At 41.5% G+C, this 21,075-nt stretch overlaps 2 protein-coding genes across 2 annotated transcripts; both read left to right on the top strand.

Moving 5' to 3' along the window:
* Positions 1-2,338: 2,338 nt before the first annotated feature.
* On the top strand, positions 2,339-17,708 carry entpd2 (ectonucleoside triphosphate diphosphohydrolase 2). The gene is made up of 9 exons (XM_004075110.4): positions 2,339-3,010; positions 5,777-5,894; positions 8,405-8,555; positions 10,556-10,715; positions 13,115-13,342; positions 14,933-15,202; positions 16,421-16,540; positions 16,624-16,758; positions 16,841-17,708. The coding sequence occupies exons 1-9, from the start codon at positions 2,894-2,896 to the stop codon at positions 17,051-17,053; spliced, it is 1,512 nt and encodes a 503-aa protein (XP_004075158.1). The 5' UTR covers positions 2,339-2,893; the 3' UTR covers positions 17,054-17,708.
* A 493-nt stretch (positions 17,709-18,201) lies between these two features.
* phpt1 (phosphohistidine phosphatase 1) lies at positions 18,202-20,835 on the top strand. Its single transcript, XM_004075092.4, has 3 exons — positions 18,202-18,593; positions 18,668-18,795; positions 20,537-20,835. Exons 1-3 carry the CDS (start codon positions 18,428-18,430, stop codon positions 20,627-20,629), a joined length of 387 nt encoding a protein of 128 aa, XP_004075140.1. The 5' UTR covers positions 18,202-18,427; the 3' UTR covers positions 20,630-20,835.
* Positions 20,836-21,075: the final 240 nt, after the last annotated feature.

The following is a 21,075-nucleotide window of genomic DNA, read 5'->3' as shown; positions in this document are numbered from 1 at the left end:
AAAAAATAGCAGTTAAAATAGCAAACATAGTAAAATAATAATAAAAAAATATAGTAATAAAGTAAAATAAAATAATACATATACATACAATACATACACACACTAATACACATCCCCTAAGTACAATCAAAATAAATAAAATTAATTTATAAAATCAAATGAAAACACGTGGACAAGTAAAAACTACAGAAAGGCTTTAAAAAGATGAGTTTTCAGCTTTTTCCTGAAAACCTCCAAAGGCCTCACATCTTCAGGCAGGCTGTTCCACAGGGCTGAGCCTGGTGGATGACAAAACAGCTTTGAGGAAGGACACCATCAAATGACTAAGAAAAGGTCAGAACTGGGGAATGACAGTGGTGACAAGGGAGTTTCCCACAATCCATGGCTTTTAACAGTAATTTCCCACAATTCATTGGTGTTTCCAGTAAAAGGCCCTCAAGCCTTTTAACGGTTTTTCACTGCTGACATTGCAACAAAATTCTGCCTAGTTTACAGAAATCTGTTACAGCATAGATAAACATTATCTTGAACGCGGTGAGACTGAAAGGGGGACGACTCACAACCAAAATCAAGAAAAATCACTAAAAAACAAAGAAAAGTGCACAAGCCTCACATGTTTTCCTCATGGCAAAATGTTTCAAAGGTCTTTCAACCGATGCATTGAAGTCCCTGATGTGTGTTAAGAGGACTTTGGTAAACAACTGTCTTTTTTTCAGTTTGGCTCATGTTATGAATTCTTTTGTACTCCAGCATGGAGTCAAAGGTCAGCTTTAATGCCGTGCATTCTTTTCATCTTCACCTTCTTCCTGGGTGACCTTCTTCTTCATGTTGGCGCTGTGCTGACTCCATGCAGCTCTGTGAGAAATTCACAGAAAATGCTAGAAAAGAATTGTTTCTTTGCTGTTTGCAGATGGGTGGCAAGCTTAGCATGAAGTAAAAGCAATGCTGACATTTCTATGCTAACCGTGAAGACTTGTCAGGTGTTCCGCTGCAGAGACTGGTCTGTGGTTTTCACACATCATGTATTCTCATGCACTCACAGACTTGCTGCTATAAACATCCGTCTAAACGGCAGTCCTTGCTACTTTGGTGCCCTGGGCGAAACACAGTATGTAAGTTATTTCATATTTAACATGCATCAGTTTGTTTTCTTTTTCAAGGCTGGCTGGTTCTGGTAAAAATTACCACATTTTTCTGGGGGGATTTTTTTTTTCACAAGCTGAATATTGTCACAAGAATAGGAAGACAGCTGGTTCCAAATGCAGCAGGTTTGTTAGCTCAGCAAAAAGTCCACAAAGCTAAATCAGGGTTAGGCAGGCAGGAGTCTATAACAGGCATGAGGTCATCAGAGGAGAGACAGGAGTAGTCAGGATCCAGGCAAGAATCAGGGCAGGCAAACAGTCAGAAACAGAAGCTCAGATCCAAATACACCCCTCGGTAATGCAGGCGTAGTGACACAAACAATACTTCACACTGAGTGAGGCTCAGTGCAGTGTTCAAGTAGACTGTGATTGATTGAGTGAATCAGAGTCAGGTGTGTGGCATCCAGGTGGCGGACACTGCGGTTACTGGGAGATGAAGTGCATTCAGTACTCTGGAGATGGTTCCTGCTGGTGACCAGAGGAGAAGGACAGAGCTCTGACTTCTGACAAACACAACCCTGAATGAATTAATTCCGGTCATTTCCGTTGGCTTCATGAATGAACATCAGTGGAAACTAAATGACATATTCTTCTCGTTGTCACATAAAACTGAACAGAAAAAGACAAATGATTGTGTTCATTGCATCTGAAGCATTGACTGTGTATGAGAACAGAGAAGCTCAGATGAAATCCACCAATGAGCTAATTAACAAAACTAGTTTAAGTGGAAACCTTCATTAACCAAATGTTGCTCAAACTGTTACTCCTCAAACAGTAAATTTGGTCGTATTCAGCGCCTAGCAAGTTTTAATATTGTTCACCGCCTGCATTCATTTTTCCTTGGAGTGTTTTCTTCTTCCTAAACTGGATGCTGATGTTTCCTTTGATCTTTTGTCCATTTTCAACAACCTTGAAAAGACTTTTCTGTCTGTCAAACACAGAGTTTAGATGAGTGAGAAGATGGAAACAAATTTACTTTGATGCAGACTCCTTTCTATTTTTTTCTTTAACTTTTCATAACAGTAAACCCAATAAAGTGTATTAAATTTATGGATGACAACTATTTTGTATTAGGAAGCAGCTGTTAGTTCGGAATCATAAGAAGTGAGTCTGAGCCCCTCCCCCGCATCTGTAACTGCACACAGTACACTGTACATAGTCAAAGCAAAATACAGTCATAACAGCAGCAAGTTCACACAATAGTATAGTACCCTAGCGAAAAATTTCATTTTCATTTAAATAGGGCAATGGTTTTGTTTGTGTGATTGAGATTGCGCCCTGGGCGATCGCCCACAATGCCCATAGGAAAAACTGCCACTGCATACAAGGCTGAACTTGACAAACTAGTTTCTCCCGTGGCTCTCTATCAGCCTATCAGTTCTGCAGACAAAAAACGGCTTTTCACCTGAATATCTTGGATGCACAGACAGACTCGGTATAACCACCTCCCTCTGTGCAGACGGTATTACAACAGTGCCGGTTTAGAGAGACACACGGGAAAAAACATTCAACTGCTCTGCATCCCTTCCACGCGGAAAGTTGACCCCCCCCCCCATATCAGCATCGTCAGGCAGACAGGAACCCCTTTTGGCCCTGACGCCGCGGTCAGTCTCTGACTGAAATGTCAACAGCGGGCCGGACAGCAGGTGGGGCGTGAATCCGCGTGGGCTGTGAGCGCGGCGGGAAGACTTCAGCTCAGCTCAGGCGCTGCGCAAAGCGCGCTCGGACTGGCAGCAGGTGCGCAGCGCAGCATGGCGCGGCGCTCCCGGCTCTCCTTTGCGTCCATCGCGCTGCTGGTCTTCGCACTTGTCGTCATCTTGCTCCTCACCGTCCCCACCCAGGACGTCCAGGAGGCGCCGGGGTTTATGGTAAGTTCAGCGTGACGGTTCCTGGTGGAGTTTGCCCAAAGCTTGGTGTGTGGCGCGTGGAGGGTGGAGGATTTTGCCAAAAGTGTCTTATGTGGACAAATTGAAGCAGAAAGTCAAGAAACAGAAAATTATTCCTCAGCAGTGAAGGATGAAGATAACGCATATCACAGGAAACTACTCACTAAGTTTGAGTCAGTTTTTTTTCATCGTCGGTACTTTTTTTCAGAGATTTATTTTAGAATCATGTCAACAATTATTTTGTTGTAAATTTCCATTTGCGTCGTATTGACTGACTGGTGTGGATGTTTGGTTTGGAGGACATGAGGCAAGGTGACTGAAAAACTAAAGTAAAGTTTGTGTCCAAACACCGATAAGATGCAGATGAGGAGCTGAACCCTGCGACTCCGGGGGGATTTGATCACAGCAAATGAAAAATGCTTAATGAGCATTTTAACGGGTTTAACGTTCAGGTCGAGAAGTTATTCAGTTTTACATGTAGGTTTAAAGCTAGATATAATTATTGACCAGCTGAACTGTTGGATAGGTTGGATAAAAAAAATTATTCTTATTTATTCCAATGAATCTCCATTTACAAAATGAGATTAAAATCCGTTAAATGCAATTTCCTATACTGCAGTGTTTTTATTAATTGATTTTATTTATATTTTGTTCTGTACAGCAAAGAGAATGAGCCTCTTCTTTTGTGCTGGACAGATTTCATGTTAATAATTGGGTTTATGCTTTATATAATTGGGGAATAAAGATGTTCCACACCTTAAATAAAAGATCCCACACACATATAAAACCCATCCTGCAGCACTGATGGGTTCAGTGGTTCAACGTGTAGGTGATCTTCAGAAAAACTGGCTAAGATTTGAACCTTTTGGTGGAACAGCAGCTTCTCATAACATTTATTTTCTATTTTGTTGTGGCTTTAAAAACACTGTCCAAAGTTAATTCAGCAAATGTTGCTCTCCTGGACAGGACATGTGCTGGTGGGTCAGGCAAATAGCAGCCTTATTGATAGAGCATTCTAAAATCATAAAAGGTGAATGAATAGCTGCAGTGGTGGAGCTGTTCCAGCATTCAGAGCAGGATTTCCCTGCAGGAGTGTCCTCCTCGCCTCCTTTTTTCCCTCTAATTTTTCTGCTCCCACCTCCACATCCCATGGCTCCTTTTTAAGCCAGGAAAATTCGCTTTCATTCAGGGACAATGTGGGCCCTCGCAAGTTGCATGCACACATGCACAAGCTCAAGAATACAAATGCGCAAACACAAGCACGCTCACATTTGCATGCAAACATGCACACACATGAGAACTTAAATTCACATTCCAATGCACACAACGTGTAAATGGTTTCAATATGACAAAAAAGCATGTGACTTCACACTTTAGAAAAGATTACTTTAGAGATAAAGTAAAGCTTGAGTTTGCATGTACTCACAGGAAGTTGTGGTCCCTGTATTTTTTGTGGCCTCTGTTGCGTTATGCCCCTATACTGGTGAGTTTGTGAACATGAATGTATTTTTTTAGCAAAAGAAAACAAAGAAAACGGTGACAGAAAGAGGTTCAAAGGCCGTTGGAGGAGGAAAACCAGAAGAGACTTCCTTCTAAGTCTGACTCAAAAGGGGTTTGTGTTCTGTAAATACAAACTGCTGAAACAGGGGAGGAAGAAAAATAAACCAAATTAGTTGCCTAAATTCAAACCTTTCTCGTTCATATCATATGGAAAAACTTTGATAAAGTGTGTGTTAGCAGTTAAAACTGTAACATAAAATCCTCCTAGAAACAAATGTCATTCCTTTTTTTTTGGTTGTTATTTTTAGGCATTTTGGATGGGAGGAGAGTTTTCTGCACTTTTAACGTGAAAATGTTTTATTTTGCCTGGATGCCATTATAACTAGTTGACCGAATCTGAAAGGTCAGAATCAATGTCTCTAAAACTTCTGCAGTAGTTTATGTTTGCTGATATTTTTTATTAATTTATAGAACATCTATGACCAGAAGTGAATTATTTGTGTTTTAGCTAATAGGGATACTATTAAACAAGTTAAATACTATAAAAACATATTTAAATCATCATTTATACTTGAGTCCTGTCTTCCAAGTTATCTTCTGCTGTTTGACAATGAAGCAGACTTTCTGGAGCATATCATCTGATTTGAGTTGGAGTTCATAGGCTAGAAGAGATTAATGCACTTGAATAAAAATGCTATACTAGCTGTTCTGATCTGAAAAAAGAGAAAAGAGATCAAAAAATTACTCAAGCAACTCAACTTCAACTAACAGTTTTCTCTGCAGAATGAAAACTAAAACAGCACAAATGACCTATTCCTATATGCTGTGGTAATGATGCATTATGTGACTTTTGTTCATAAAAAAAAAAATTGATCTGTTGAAAAAACATTTGGTAGTGAGAAAGATTTGTATGAGGCCTGAAATAAATTTGCAAAACAAAGAAGAACACGGTCCACCAGATTTTTTTTAAAACGTCTGTGTTTAAAATCCAAACTCTCCAAAGATACATATGTTTGATTCAGATTGCTTTTTAATAACCTTTTATAAATCTGTCAAGTGTCTTCTGGGTAAGAAAGCTTGAATGAAATTGAAAGAAAAAAATCATCAGGTCATAAAATGACCCCAAAGGCAGGACCAGTGAAGCTCATGAACAAACCTCTTCCAGGAACTGATGGCTAAAGTCATGTGTCCTGAACATAAAAACCCTTTTTCTCAGCTCTTGCCTTCTTTTCCCCGTTGTCTCTGCAGTACGGGATCGTCTTGGATGCTGGATCCTCACACACAGCTTTGTTCATCTATAGATGGCCTGCAGACAAGCAGAATGGCACGGGCGTGGTCACCCAGCACGCAGAATGCCATGTGCAGGGTGAGAGTCAGCACCAACCCATAAAGCCAAGGTTTTGCATGCCGCATGCACTGCACAGCACCTCCCTCCCCCACTGCATGTCTGTGGTGTGTTCTCACATTTCTGACGTCTCATCATTACTGAAACTCACCCACAACCGGTGTCTTCAAAATCTCCCCTCTATCTGCTCGTGTGATTTCTTCTTTCCTCCTCTGTGAAGGTAATGATTTGAACAAGTCTCATTTGATTACAATCAGAATGGAGCTAATCAATCTATAGCCGTTGGAGGCACAAGGACTAGGATGAGGCCGTTTTTGGGGTTGTCCTCGCCAAAAGTATTGGCTCACCTGGCTTTGCTCACATATGAACTGAAGTGCCATCCCATTCATAACCCACAGAGTTCAATATGATTCCAGTCCACCTTTTGCAGCTTTTACAACTTCATCTATTCTGGGAAGGCTGTTCACAAGGTTGAGAAGTGTGTTCAAAGGAATGTTTGACCATTCTTCTAAAAGCGTGTTGGTGAGGTCAGACACTGATGTTGGTAGAGAAGGCCTGACTCTCAGTCTCTGCTGTAATTCATCTCAAAGGTCTTCTATGGGGTTCATGTCAGGACTCTGTGCAGACCAGTCCAGTTCATCCACACAGACTCTGTCATCCATGTCTTCATGGACCTTGCTTTGTGCTCTGGTCCACGATCATGTTGGAGGAGGAAGGGGCCGCTCCAAACTGTTCCCAAAAGGTTGGAAGCATGGAATTGTCCAAAATGTTTCTGTATCCTGAAGCATTCAGACTTCCTTTCACTGGAACTAAGGGGCCAAGGCCAAGTCTGGAAAAACAAGCCCACACCATAATTCCTCCTCCACCAAGTTCCACACTCGTCACAATGCAGTCCTACATGTACCGTTCTCCTGCAACCTCCAAACCCAGACTGCTCCATCAGATTTCCAGATGGAAAAGTGTGATTCATCACTCCAGAGAAGGCGTCTCCACTGCTCTAGAGTCCAGTGGCGGCGTGCTTTCCACCACTGCATCCACGAGATTCCACGAATCTCTCTGCGTGCTGTACTTGAGCTAATCTGTTTAAACGTTTGGAGCTCTGCAGCACTTGACTGTGCAGAAAGTCTGTGACCTCTTTGCCCTGTGCGCTTCACCACTGAGACCCCTCAGTTTACCTGGTCTACCACTTGGAGGCTGAGTTGCTGTTGTTCCCAAAGTCTTCCATTTTGTTCTGATAGAGCTGACAGCTGACTGTGGAATATTTAGGAAATTTCATGACTGGATTTGTTGCATAGGTGGCATCCTTTGACAGTTTCACGCTGGAATTAACTGAGCTCCTGAGAGCGGCCCATTCTTTAAAAAATGTCTGTCAAAACAGTCTGCATGTCTGAAGACTTGATTTTAAACACCTGTGGACAGGCCAAGTGATTAGGACACCTGATTCTGATCATTTGGATGGGTGATCCAATACTTTTGTCAATATAGTGTCTTTGTAAGGATAATGTAAGTTACACAAACGTATGACATATGGGTGATGCTGTGGTATGGTTCCCGTAACCCTTGTGCTATCCTAGGCACTTAAACATTGGGAGTTGGGTCATCTTTTTTTAGTAAGGTGTGACTACTGAATCCTTAATGGCCACAAATTCTGCACCCACAGGGTGTGCACGTAATACATAAGTGCCCGTAGGACACCCATAGGATGTCCAAACAAACTACACTCTGCTTATATAATTTCCTCGTTTCAAACAGTCACACAAGGAGCGCACACATATCCTATGACAGCACTAACGGGCTTCTTGTGCAGTCTGCAGAGTTCAGGGGGGTTGAAAACTCCAAACGACATTGATGCGTCTCATCTACTACCCACTTACTTACCCTTTCATGTCCTTTAAGTGTTTCGCTACGACTTGTTGCTTGCAGAATCCCCAAACAAAAATTGTGCATGAACATTTTTCCTCTACAGATTTACCAAGCAATCTATGATCTTTAATCTTTAAAAAAACCTGCGTACCTGCGTACAGGTTATTCACCCACAGACAGCCCTTATCCACCTGTAAGGACATATGTGACTAACGCATAAAGACAGATGTTTTTCATGACAAACATGAAACTGGTAAATGACGGATGTGTCAAAATTACAACATGACCAAAACAATTATGTAAATGACAAAAAAACAATCCTCCCAATAATAGTGGGTAGTGCATAACAGGAATTATTGTATTCCCATCTTGTTTGCATGAGTCAATGAATCAAATTTTACTTTGAAACTTTTTCTCAATACTCGAGTATTTCCCTTAAGTTACTTCTTCACCTTTTGCCTTTATTTTGGATACTACAGTACTCTTAACTCCCACTTGAGTTATTTTTACTCGAAGTAACAATACGCTGGTTTGCTTCACCTGCCTCCGCAGAGGGTAAACCTGTTTCCACACTGGTTCTCTTTTTTGTGTTTATGCTTGGTGCCACAGCCGAGCCCTCCCGCCTCAGGAGTTCGACCCATCAGCCCGGGTTTCCCTTTGTTTTTCAGGTGAAGGCATTTCCAGTTATGCAGGCCAAAAAGGGGAAGCAGGGGAGAGCCTGGTGGCCTGTCTGGACCAGGCAGTCAGGGATATTCCCAAAGACAAGCACCAGCTCACACCCGTATATCTGGGAGCCACAGCAGGCATGAGGCTTTTGAAGTAAGTCCCTGCCCCATTTCTTCCCTGGTACTTGGGTTTTAAATTCATTTGTCAATACTGTGCAAAATGTTCAAGCACAAAAGGGATGCGTTGGTATTGTTTTTCCCAAAAGAAACTTTAGACCTTGGCTGTGTCCGGTGAGGCTGTGTAAAACTCTCCCTTTACAGCAAAAACATGATGCGTGGTTGTAGTCCGTGAAGTAGGAAGAGCTCTACTCCCTCCGGAGTTTCCCGTTACAGCTATCCAGACGAATCCAAGGGCTAAACAAAGACACACAATTCTGCATTAATAGACAGATGATTGTGAGGTTCATTCATTTGTAGCTGCAGTGGAGACCTGTAATAACAGCTATATTTAAAGACAAAATGCTGGATCCCAAATTCACTGCACTTCTGATGAACACTTTCACCAAGTTCTTTTTAAAGCATAGTCTGTATGGAGAGAGCTCATGTCACCCGCTCGTTTGGATTGGGCTCCTTTTAAACCATTCTTTCTGCTCTGTAGTTATCACCATTTTAGCTAGAAATGTTATTTAATCTTTAGCTCTATAAAAAAATGGGTAAACACCTCACCAAGCCTAGTGTCGTTGGAACATTTCCAGTAGTGCTGAGCTGACGATCTGAAAGCTGCTTGTCAATAGGATGTCTGCCTCGCCCATTAACACACACTTTTTGGTAGAAGATTTAAAAAAACAAACAATGAGGTTCATAAAAATCTATACATACAGTAATTTACTTGGAGTTGCTGCTCCTCCACTTCAAGGCAAGCCAGGGGAGATGGCTCAGGCATCTAATTTCAGATTCCTCCTGGAGATGTGTTGAGGCAAATTGTTTTAAAGAAACCAAAGATGCACTGGAGGAGCCATGTCTGAAAGACGTTCTAAGGGTTGAAATGGTTCCCCAAGTAGAACTGAAAGAAATGTATGTGGAGAACCCGGTTCTACATAAGAGGACAAAGATGGACAGTTGACAAAATTTTGTGGAGTGGTAGACATAATCACAGTAATGATAAAAAAAACATAATGTATGTTTGCTTCTGTTGTGAAGTTCCGAAGTTCTACGTTTTGGAGTTAGATGAAGACTAAAGTCTCTTCCTCGACTGGAATGGATTGGAAGGCTGACATATGCTCCCCCACCCTCCACCCAAAAATAATATCAAGTAGAGAAAAACTGCCTGGAAAGAGTATGGAGTTCCAGCAGCTTCTCACATGGTGGCCCTATTTCCCATAACAAGCTCTGACCAGGATGAAAGAAAAGCTGGAGGAAGAATAGCGGCTAGTCGATCTTTTCCAGACTGTCACATGCTTGATCAAAAACTGCATTTCGTCATGTCACCATGTTTACCCAGCAGACGTTTTCAAACTTTTTTAGGATTCCTGCTTCTTCAGATTCACTCTGTGGCTTTTTTGCTTCTCCTCCAAACACACGGAACTCACAGCATGTCCTACTTTTGGTTCTCTTGCTCTTTTTGGTTTGTGGAAAGTCTGTCTGCATTCACACGGAAGTGAAGTTCACCATCATTTGCAATGGAACGAAGACCCTTGTTATCTCTTGTTTGGCCCAAACCAGAGTTCAGGTGAACTGTCAGACCTGCCAAACCAAGAGGACCAATAGCAGAGACCAGCTCTGGATCTGACCAAAACCAGACCTGCCAGCGTGGAAGTGTCCTGACTTACTTGCCTAACAAGCCCTGTGGTGGTTCCTAGAGACACTGACCTGCCTCCAGTTATTCCTTTCAATCTTGCTTGAAACAGGAAGTCCAGAGTTTGGCCTATGGCTGCTAGAGTGTTGGATTACTATTACTTATCTGTTTTGATCTCCTTTTTATTATTCCTGTACCTGTGTGCTTGGAGGTAACATACTACTACTGTTTTGTCTAAAAACCTCCCTGCTCTGTTTCTGTTGTTCGGGGTGGGTATGGAATCTAAATTTAGGCATTATGGGTCAGTGAGAGTTACTTTGATTCCAATAAAGCTCCATTAATGTGACTTCTCTTTCAAGTATTTCCAACCCAAAGCAGTCGGATCAGATTCTGAAGGAAGTGGGAGACAAGATCAAGTCATACCCTTTCAAATTTGAAGGCGCCGCCATACTGAGCGGTCAGGAGGAGGGCGCATACGGCTGGGTCACGGTCAACTATCTCCTAGAGAACTTCATCAAGGTATAAAAACTCTTTTACACTGTACAAATATATTCAACACAACAGGGAATTAACCAATCAGGTCACCGCAGGGTTATGTTCTTCAGGGCAGATTCTTATGGAGAGAGTATAGTCTCACATATTTGAGTGTATAGTGAACACACAATGGCAAATACATGCACAAAATGCATTGTATAGGCCTGTTCACACCGGGACGAATTTCGCCGGCGATTTTCGCCGACGTTTAACGCCTCGTGACTAAACAAAGGGCACCAACGAGAGTGTGCACACCGAGGCGAAAAAACGCCAGGCGTTAAAGCGTCAAAAAAAAAAAACGCCTCGGGTTCGTTTTTTTTTTTCGACGCGTCGCGTCGAAATCTACTCGACCAATGAGAATGGCGCTTTTGCTCACGTGTCTGGAGCCTCTGAAGTTACAGTAAAACACAACTTGGGGGCGCTCAAACACAAAACTGCCTTGCTGAGCACACATACCAGCGAAGAAGATAGACGCCAAGTAGCGTCTACACAGCCGCGAAGAAATAATGACGGACATTCTAAAATATCCCCGAACCAAGCACCAGTTGGAGCTACTGGTGCTTGAAATATTCATGTTTTCTTTGTTTGATTCTGACAAGCGTGTAAATACTTGCTCTCTTCTTCTGAGTGAAAAGCGACTTTAAGAAGCGTAAAGTTGCGCAGCGCCACCTTGTGTACAGGAGTATTTCTGTTTTACATTAAGCGCCATCTAATGTCAGGGAATGAAATTGCATGTTCACTCCACTCATCGTCAGCGAAAATCGCCTGGGTGTGAACACAAAAAACGTGGCGAAAAACGCTGGCGAATAACGCCTGGCGAATATTCGTCCCGGTGTGTACGGGCCTTAAGAGTTACAAATCCAAAGTTACACACAAACAGACAGACACAAGTTGTAAATCAAGTATTATGCACACACACAAATCCAGTGAGTATGTTTTCTCTCCAGTGATGTGGACTTGGAGTCATATTGTTCCAGTTGCAAGCTTTAATTTTTCCTTCATGATTAATAACTATTAATTAATTGGCACGTCTGTGAACTGAAAGGGACGCCATCCATACCTCACTACCCAATCTGAGCCCCTGATTGGCCAAAGTTCAACCTGGTTTAACTTTTAACCCATACTCAATGGCCACACGTTTTGTGCGAAAAACCCAAAATTGGTCGTGGAAACTTGTTTAGCAATGCATGAATTCACGGGTGTTGAACGAGGAAGCCCGGTTTTTCAGAGACTAATCATTGGAGGTGGTCAAATGAACACATGGTGCCAAGGGCAGTGTGGACGTAGCTTAAGAAAGAGACAGGTGGCTGAGCTAGAGGTAGCAGAGATGAAGATTTCTTTTTGGGTGTGACCAGGATGGATAGGATCAGGAATGAATCCAGAGGAACAGATCATGGTAGATGGAGATAATGCAGGGAACAGTGATGATGTTGGTAAAAAGATGCTAAGGTTGGAAAAACCAGGAAAGAAGTCTAGAGGAAGACCAAAGAGGAGGTTCATGGATGGATGGAGGGGGGCGAGAATGGAACAGATCATAAGGTTATTTATCTTTTTTTTTCTTTAAAAACTATTATTACCTTTGTGTTTTTAATATGCTATTCTTTTTATTCTTATTTTACTTATGATATTTAGGTTATGTTTTAATAATTTTACATATTTTATTTTCTAATTACTAACATTGTTATATCTTATGTTATTTTTTATTTCTATTTTTATTGTTGTTGTTTTATAATAATTTTTATTCTGATGTTTTTTACTCCAGTGTTTCCTCTTGGGAATCCATTGTTCCGGGGCACCACCAGCTTAACCTGTACGGGGTGCTGTTGCTGCGGTGCCTGTTCTCATTAGGCTGCCTGGGGTCCCGCTCTGTGGTCTAATAGCCATGGCGTGGGCCCTACGCTGCTCTGAGTTGGGCGGGCGCTGTGGTAATGACCCCCGTGGTCGGGCTGAGCCTTGGAATGAATGGATCCCCATGATATCGTTTCCGCACAGCAGAACCAAACCAGACCTTCTTTAAGCTGCAGTTCTTTGTTTTTGTTCAGGGTTTTACTGTGGGGACTGGGTGGGTGGAGAGAGGAATCTGGTGAGGGAGGGGTCCCATCTGTGTGGTATTGTCCTGTGTTTTCTGTTTTTAATAATTTTCTTTTTTTTCTTTTTTATGATTATTTTATCTGCTTTCATGTTAAGCGCTTTGTGTTTTTAACTGAAATGAAAGGTGCTATATAAATAAATAAAGTTTGGGTTTGAGTTAGATTGAGACAAAGGAAGCAGAGGAAAGACAAAAAGGAAAAAATGTCTTCTAGATCAATCTTTAAGGTTCAGTTGCCCTGAAGAACAGAACCCTTTAATAACGTGTCACAGTTTTCCTGGTTCTGTCTTTGCAGTATGGATTTATTGGACGGTGGATGAGCCCTGGCAGAGCCACAGTGGGAGCCCTTGACCTCGGGGGGGCATCTACGCAGATAACATTTGCCACACAGGAGCGAGTGGAGGGGAAACAAAACATGATGGAGATGCGTCTTTATGGCCATAAGTACTCCCTGTATACACACAGCTTTCTCTGCTATGGGATTAACCAGGTCTACAACAGAATGCTGGCTCACCTTGTAAAGGTAAAGGAACACCTGGGCTCAAAAACCACAGAAACATCACATCATGCCTGTCATCATGATCTAGTACATTGAAGGTCAGGGATCAAAGCTGGGGTGATGCAGGAAGAGCAGTAATGATCGTGTCACTCAGAGGCCGAATGCTCATTTGGTAAACGTAACTTCTATATAGGAAAAAAGTCAAACTAATACAGAACAGATTCAGGTACAGTTCTAAATTCTGGCTTGGACCAAACAAGAGAACCTTTTGACCTCTCAAGGATTAGGGTCACTGTTTACTTCAGATGAACTCTGGTGTGGTTCACTTCAGTGTGAATCCAGATGAGTAATTTCTTTGCCTTTCAGTTATTTATTTACAGTAATATTATTAAGTTTTATTACTTTGAAAAAAGTAATAACTGAATAAAAACAAAAACAATGATTAAGGATGGACAAATACAAAGAAAAACAGAAAAACCATAAGATTCCAGTACGATGTTCAGAAGACATTTATCTCCAAATTCTGGTCTCTTTGGCTGCAGATGAGGCAGAGAAACAGAAATGGAAGGATGTGCAGCAGGTTAGGGAGATCAAGGACAGAGATGGAACTGTGTTGACAGGATCCAAAAAGTGTGATGGAAAGCTGGAAGGAGAGCGTTGAAGAACTGATGGAGGAAAATGTCAGAGACAACAGAATAGAAGAAGAGGCTGTCTGGGAAAAAAAATGGCACAGGTCTGTAAGGACGAAGCAAGGAAAACATTGAAGAGGATGAAGGAAAGAAAGACAGTTGGTCCTGACCTGTGGAGATATGGATGAGTTCATTAGTTTGATATTCTTTATTTGTTAACAAAGAGTACTGCGTTGTAATTGTATTCATTTGCGACGCGGCTGCCGTGGAGTTTTGTGTATGGTGGGGGGGTGAACTTCGACGCCCCGCCCTCTGCTGGTTCATCACTGCAGTGATCAAAAATCCCACACCGTCACTGCTCTACCTTGTACCGGGTTTTGTGGTGAAGAGAGAGCTGAGCCTAAAAGCAAAGCTCTCAATTTACCGGATGATCTTCGTTCCAGTGCTCAGCAATAGTCATGAGTTTCCTCCGTAGGGTGGCTGGCCGCTCCCTTAGAGATAGTGTGAGAAGCTCGGTCCCCCGTGGAGAACTCGGATTAGAACCGCTTCTCCTCCACATCGAGAGGACCCAGTTGAGGTGTGGTCAGGGTGCCTCCTGGATGCTTCCTTGGGGAGGTGTTTCAGGCATGTCTCACTGGGCGGAAGCTCCGGGGAAGACGCAGGACACGCTGGAGAGACGACGTGTCTCGGCTGGCCTGGGAACGCCTCGGGGTCCCCCCAGAGGAACTGGAGGAAGTGGCCGGGGCGAGGAAAGTCTGGGCATCTTTGCTTGGATTGCTGCCCCCGCTACCAAGTCTTGGATAAGCGGAGGAAGATGGATGGATGGATGGATGGATGGAGAATAAAATGCAACCCTATGTTTATGCGTAGCTTTCCATCTGAAGCTTTATTTGTAGCTACTTGTTAACATGCAAAACATAATTTTGTTAGTTTATTTATTGCACTGTTTGATTTGTTGATCTCAAAGGCTTCATTTGTGTTTCAGTCTCAGGGTTACGTGCAGTCGGTGACTAACCCATGTTACCCTCCCGACGTCAACACCACGCTGAAAATGAAGGATGTTTTTAGCTCTCCTTGCACAGAGGAGCACAGACCAAAACCCTACAACCCAGAGGGTACTCTGACGGTAAAAGGCAGCGGAAACTATCAGCAGTGTGAGGAAAACATGTCTAACATGTTCTCCTTCGAAGATTGTCCGTTCTCACAGTGTTCCTTCAACGGAATCTCTCAGCCGAATGTCACCGGGAACTTCATGGTGAGACAAATGAAAGTTTTGGGCAGTTATTTTATATCATTCTTTGAATTTCCCCTCTAACAAAATGCTTCAGGTAGCGATGCATGCCGATAAGTTTCCACTTTTAAACAAATCCAGATATTTGTTGGCTCGTCTTTACTGTTCAGCTCTTTTTCTGTTGTCTAAAGGAAGTTTAAATAAAGTTATACGCAGTGACAAAGATGATGTCACAGACAGGCCAAACTCAACCTAACTACTAAAAGACTTTCCCAAAGTTGAAACCCATTTAATATTAATCGTTTACAAAGACAATCCATGCATCCACTGTGTTCTGCTTCTGGAAATGCTGGATATGAAAACTTGGATGGTTCATAAAAAAAAAATGAAAACGCATTGTTGTCTATATTCACCAATCTAGTGAACATAGACGCACACTGGTTTTTCGATGAGACTGGAGTATGGAATTCTAGACTCAGACAACACTACAAAAAGGAGAATGTGCTACATAGTACACAATGTAGTGAGTAGTGAAGAAATTCCGACACAATCATTGGCTTTGTTTAAATTCACTCAAATTCACCGTCAGATTTAGTATGGCTTTGTTAAACTACAAGGATTTGATGGCTTGTTGGAGAATTATGGGTACTGTAGTCAGTTGCCTCGCAGAGTGAAACATGCTGTCCTTACAGTGTTTGTGAATAAGTTGAATAAAGTTAGTTTACTTTTTTACTTTACTACTTGCATACTTTTTACTTTACAGTTACTTTTTAAACTTAAATACTTCTTATATTCCTTCAACCAGAGAGCCACATCAAACTGTGGAGCCTCGGGTTGCAGACCCCTCAGTTTGGGCGTAGTCTGTGAATTTGGACATAGAAAATGTAAAAAAAACCAACAGCAAATAAAAGTTAACCTCTCAACTGCTTTGTTGTTTGAATGACGTTTTTTTTTTTTTTTGGTCAGGCGTGCCGTGCATTTAGAATGTTTGAGGGAAGATGAGGATCAGCACAATTCAGTTTGATAAATCACACTAACAGAAAAACTGGTGAATGGAACTTGCCAAGAAAATGGGAATTGGAGCATTTCTGCTTTTGAGTGTTTTTTGTGTCTTTAAACGTTTCCTCTGTCTTGTTTCCTGACCATTTGCAGTAACCAGGTAACCAGTGTATACAAGTATTAGGGTTGTGCTAGTGGTGTTGTTGTGAGTATGACTCCAGTTCTCCTCCTCTGTGTTACCAGGCGTTCTCTACCTTCTTTTACGTTCACTCATCCCTGCGGAAATTGACAGGAAAGCCGGTGAACACGCCGCAGCAGCTGCAGGAGGCGGCGCAAACAACGTGCAGCATGACTTTGAGTCAAGTAATGCTCTGTATTCATTTGCAATACACCCTGTTTTCCTGACTGCAACATTTTTGGTGCCTGAACTCTGGTTCTTGTTGCAGATGTCAAATCAGATTCCAGATCAGGGTCCTCACTGGATGAACTACTGCACTGCCTCTGTGTTCATAAAGACACTCGTGCTGAGGGGATATGCCTTCGATAACTCTACATTCCCACAAATCTCCTTTCAGAAAAAGGTAAGCAAACCCCATCTAGATGAGTTTTGGTTCTAGATTGACCTGGATTCAGCGAGTTACTGTGTCTGTGTTGCTCCTGCAGGCGGGGGACACCTCGGTGGGGTGGGCTCTGGGCTACATACTGAACTTAAGTAACCTGCTGCCTGCAGAGAAAGTGGGGCTGAGAAAGGCCCTGACCCCAGGAGTGTGGGGGACACTCATCTTTCTCTTCGCCCTGCTCGTCGCTGCAGCTCTGGGTTTCCTTCTGTATCGAGTTCAGTCTGAGAGGAAGGACAGCGATGAGGGCGCCATCTGAACAGCGAGCGCACACAGAGCCATCGGGGAAGAGCAAGCCAGTGTTCAAAGCACTTAGCCTGATTTCATGTTGACAGAGAAAAAAATACATTTTTGGCTTGTTCTTTATGTGGGTAACATAGTTGTCATAGAGTTCCTGTGTGTTTGAGGGTCCTGAGACTGTGACCAAAATTACCCTAAACCCGCATAAAGAGCATTTTAAAATACTAGTATACAGCTCAGCTGCTTTAAAACTTGGGTTTTTTAATAATTCCACCCTAAGGAGGAAGTGAAAAAACATTCTAGCTCATTTAACATTGTTGTAAAGTTATTTCTCTGTTACAATAAAAAGATAAGAATGTTTTTCAGCATAGCCGATAACATTCTTTAATGTAAGATTTTTCACTGGAACAGTTTGATAAAAGTACTTGTGTGTGTGTGTATCTATCTATCTATCTCTCTCTCTCTCTCCATCTGTATCTATCTATCTCCATCTCTATCTCTCTCTCATTTATATTTAAAGCCCCACCTCGATTGAGTGTTTTTGTTTCTTAATAAACAAGCAATTGTATTTTTTTTTTTACACATGGACTACAACTACCAGAAAGTGTGCTGTCAGATGTTTGCGCTTGCTGTGAATAGAAGTCCTTCAAAATAAAAGCCGCAAGTGAAATCTTTTTTATTTGTTAGTTAAAAAAAATCCTAGTTATTGTTTATTTGACTTAAAGTCTTTTTGTTTGTTTGTTGTATTATTTTGAAGAGAATGTAAAAATAAATGTGAAAATGTTTGTTCAAGACTGCAAATGCCAGAGAAGGTTTCTGTTGATTTAACTTTGTTGCTTTACTATTAGAATCAGAATCAGCTTAGCTGCAGTGTGGGTATTTTGACACAAATTAGTTTAACTTTACTTCAAGCTGAATAATATCCTAAATTTTTGACAATTATTTTTGGAAAGCTTTTTTTATGTAGGTACATTAAAAATGTTACCCCTTAGCTCACCACCAAATATTACACATTCTTATAACGTAAAGAAGAATACAAATTAAACTAAAAAACAACACTTATTTGTATTTTTTAATTTAAATACTCGTGTTAGATTGTCTTTTTGTGTACTTTCATAGATCATAAACTTTTCAGTCAGTAATTTTTTTAGAACCAGGATTTATTTTGAAGGGCAACCGGAAGTAGCCTGGCCCGGCGGAATGTTCGTGTTCTAGGTTGAGCTGTGGAGCGGTCGCTTTCTTCTTTATTTTATTCATTTCTATAAAATACATTGTATTGAAACAACGAATAAAATATTAATAATACACTGCGCCCTCTGTATAAAGATACAGGGCTTTTCAACTAAACAGCAGCCTTCGTTAAGCTGGCCGCGTGCTCGCTCCGTGCTTGGTGATGTGCACGCAGACCAGGGCCGCGGCTCTCATGGCCAACATCCCGGAGGCGGATATCGACCCGTCCGGGGTGTTCAAGTACGTCCTGATCAGGGTCCACAGCCGGGAGGAGGGCGACGACTCGGAGGTGGACATAGTCCGCGGCTACGGCTGGGCCGGCTACCATGGTGCGTTCAGGGACCTCTCCCATCCGGACACGTTTCTGAGTCAGCGCTGCACTAACTGTCTGTCCCGTCTGCAGCGGACATCTATGATAAGGTCTCCGAGGAGCTGGAGAAGGGCGGAGTCCTGGACTGTGAGTGTCTTGGAGGAGGGAGGATCAAACACGACCCCGAAGCGAAGAAGATCCACGTGTACGGATACTCGCAGGTACGAAGGCTCGCCGTGAAGGCGGCATGCAGCTAAACGCCTGTTCCTGAACGTGCATGGTATTCACACTGGGCGAGCTGGGAGGGGCTTCGGTTCACTAAACCACTCCTCAGCTTTTTTAAGTTAAGTTAGTTGTTGTCTGATTTTGACACTAGACAATTTTTGTTGTTGTCGTCTCCACCTCCTGCAAATTTCATGACAAAATAAAAGTTAGCAGTGTTTTGTTTTTTTTGTTAGAAAGCCTCTGTGTCCAAGCAGTGAATGCTGGAACATGATGAGGTCATGTGACCAGTTTTGAGTGAGCTGATTGGCCAATGTCCACAAACATAAAGGAGCAGATGTAGCAATAATGAAACACTTTAAGAATGTGGTATTTTTTAATAAAGTAACTGTTATATTATTGTTTTATTATTTTTTTTTAAATCAGTCATGACTTTTAAAAAATATTTCATCATATTTTTACCTTTACGTTTAATATTTTTGCAGACTTTGTTGACATTACCTCTCCGACTTTCTCTTTATATTGTCAGCTTAAAATGTAAAAAGAAAAAGTCTAGTGTAAACAACATGTGAGCTTTAAAAGGTGTTTCTTCTTTTTAGCTAAATTATTTTATAGACATTATATGTCACGCTGAAGGTGTTGGTGTTTACTCATCTCACAGCATTGGTGTAGCTTCAAAATTGAACTGTACCACTTTCTTGATTAGTTTTCTAATCTATTATTTAACACTAAGGAAAAAATTGATTTGAAATCAACTTTCATTGTTGTAGTTCGTTTGCAATGATGGCTCTTTCTTAGATTGGACAAGTAATGAGAAAGTTAGGACACTAAGAACACTCTTCTTTGAGTCGGGTCACAAAATATGGAAGCATTTGTGTAGCTACACATTTACCAGGGAACTTTTGGAAAATGAAATGTCAAATACCATTTTCATTATCATTTAAAAGCATTTCTGGTTTTATTTTTAATTATGCTACACAAATGCTTCCATACAAAAATGTTGCTGTTTTTTTCTTTACATTTCAGGAATAAAATTACGCCCCACGTGATCACTAAAAATGCCATAACTTTTTTTATTTATTTACCCATCTGAATGATCATAATACCATTGGAAAGGTTTCTTTAAGTCCAGTCTGATGCAAAGATCAGGGCAATCCAATGAATTTAAAAATTTAAAACATTCTAATAATAATAATGCTTATAAATGTGTTAACTAAGTAATCAATAAACCTTAGTAGACTTATTGCACCAATACATGTTTTACTAACACCCTAAAAATTCTATTATAATGCTTGTTAATGCGTTAACAAAGTTTGTTGAGGAATCTTAATACAAAGTGTTACCAAAAGAGATTTACACAAAATTACACAAATTTGCTGTTGCCAGTAGCGACAGCAAATAAAAAAACACTCCTTGAACCACCGTAACTCTTAGACCGTTTCCTCAGTTAATTTGACTTCTGGATTGTGAATCAGAAAAGCAGCCTTTGTGCCAATATGCAGCACTTTGTTAGTAAAGTGACAAATAAATCAGCTTGTTTTCGTTGATGGCATTAGGACTTTATTGCAGTAAAATGTTGCAAATCTGTGCAAAGATGCTTTTTTTTCCCGCTTAAGGACCCATTTAAATGACTTAAAGTTCGTAAACGGTTGAAGAGTTCTTGTAGTTCAAAGAGGGTTAATACCTGGATTACTCCACATGGCAGGTCACATGACTAATGCTGATGCTTTGTCATCACAGGGATTTGGGAGGGCCAACCACGCGGTGGCCACCGAGAAGCTGAAGGCCCGCTTCCCCGGTTATGAGGTGACCTGGGCTAATGAAGGGTACTGAAGCCTCTGGAGAGCCACACCTGCTGGAGGCAGAGCCTGGGACGAAGAGGAGAACACCAGACGGTCCATTTCTCATCTGAGACTTGTGCGACACGGACTCACAACATCACAAAGTCATTCTTCAGGTTCAACAAGCAAACTCCTGAAGATTTACTATGTGGTGTTTGTTTTCAGTTTAGCTTTTGTAATAAATGGAAAAATCCTGAAGTGTGTTTCTTGCAGTCTATGAATTCATGTCATCTCAGGACAATCAGACTAAAGTCGTCAAACTGAAATCCGCTGAAGAGTCAGAAATCCTTTAATGTCATTGTTACACAAGCAGCTTGTGACACAAAAATGCTGCTGCTCTCCAGCTGTTTGAACAATATAAAATAAAGGAATATATAGAATAAAAAGAGGAAAACAATAGAGAACTATAGATATATATACAGATATTCAGACATGCAT

This window comes from Oryzias latipes, chromosome 12 (assembly GCF_002234675.1).
Source record: "Oryzias latipes chromosome 12, ASM223467v1".
Classification (NCBI taxonomy): domain Eukaryota; kingdom Metazoa; phylum Chordata; class Actinopteri; order Beloniformes; family Adrianichthyidae; genus Oryzias; species Oryzias latipes.
The sequence above is the reverse complement of the archived record's forward strand: the minus strand, read 5'-3'. Positions and strand labels throughout refer to the sequence as shown.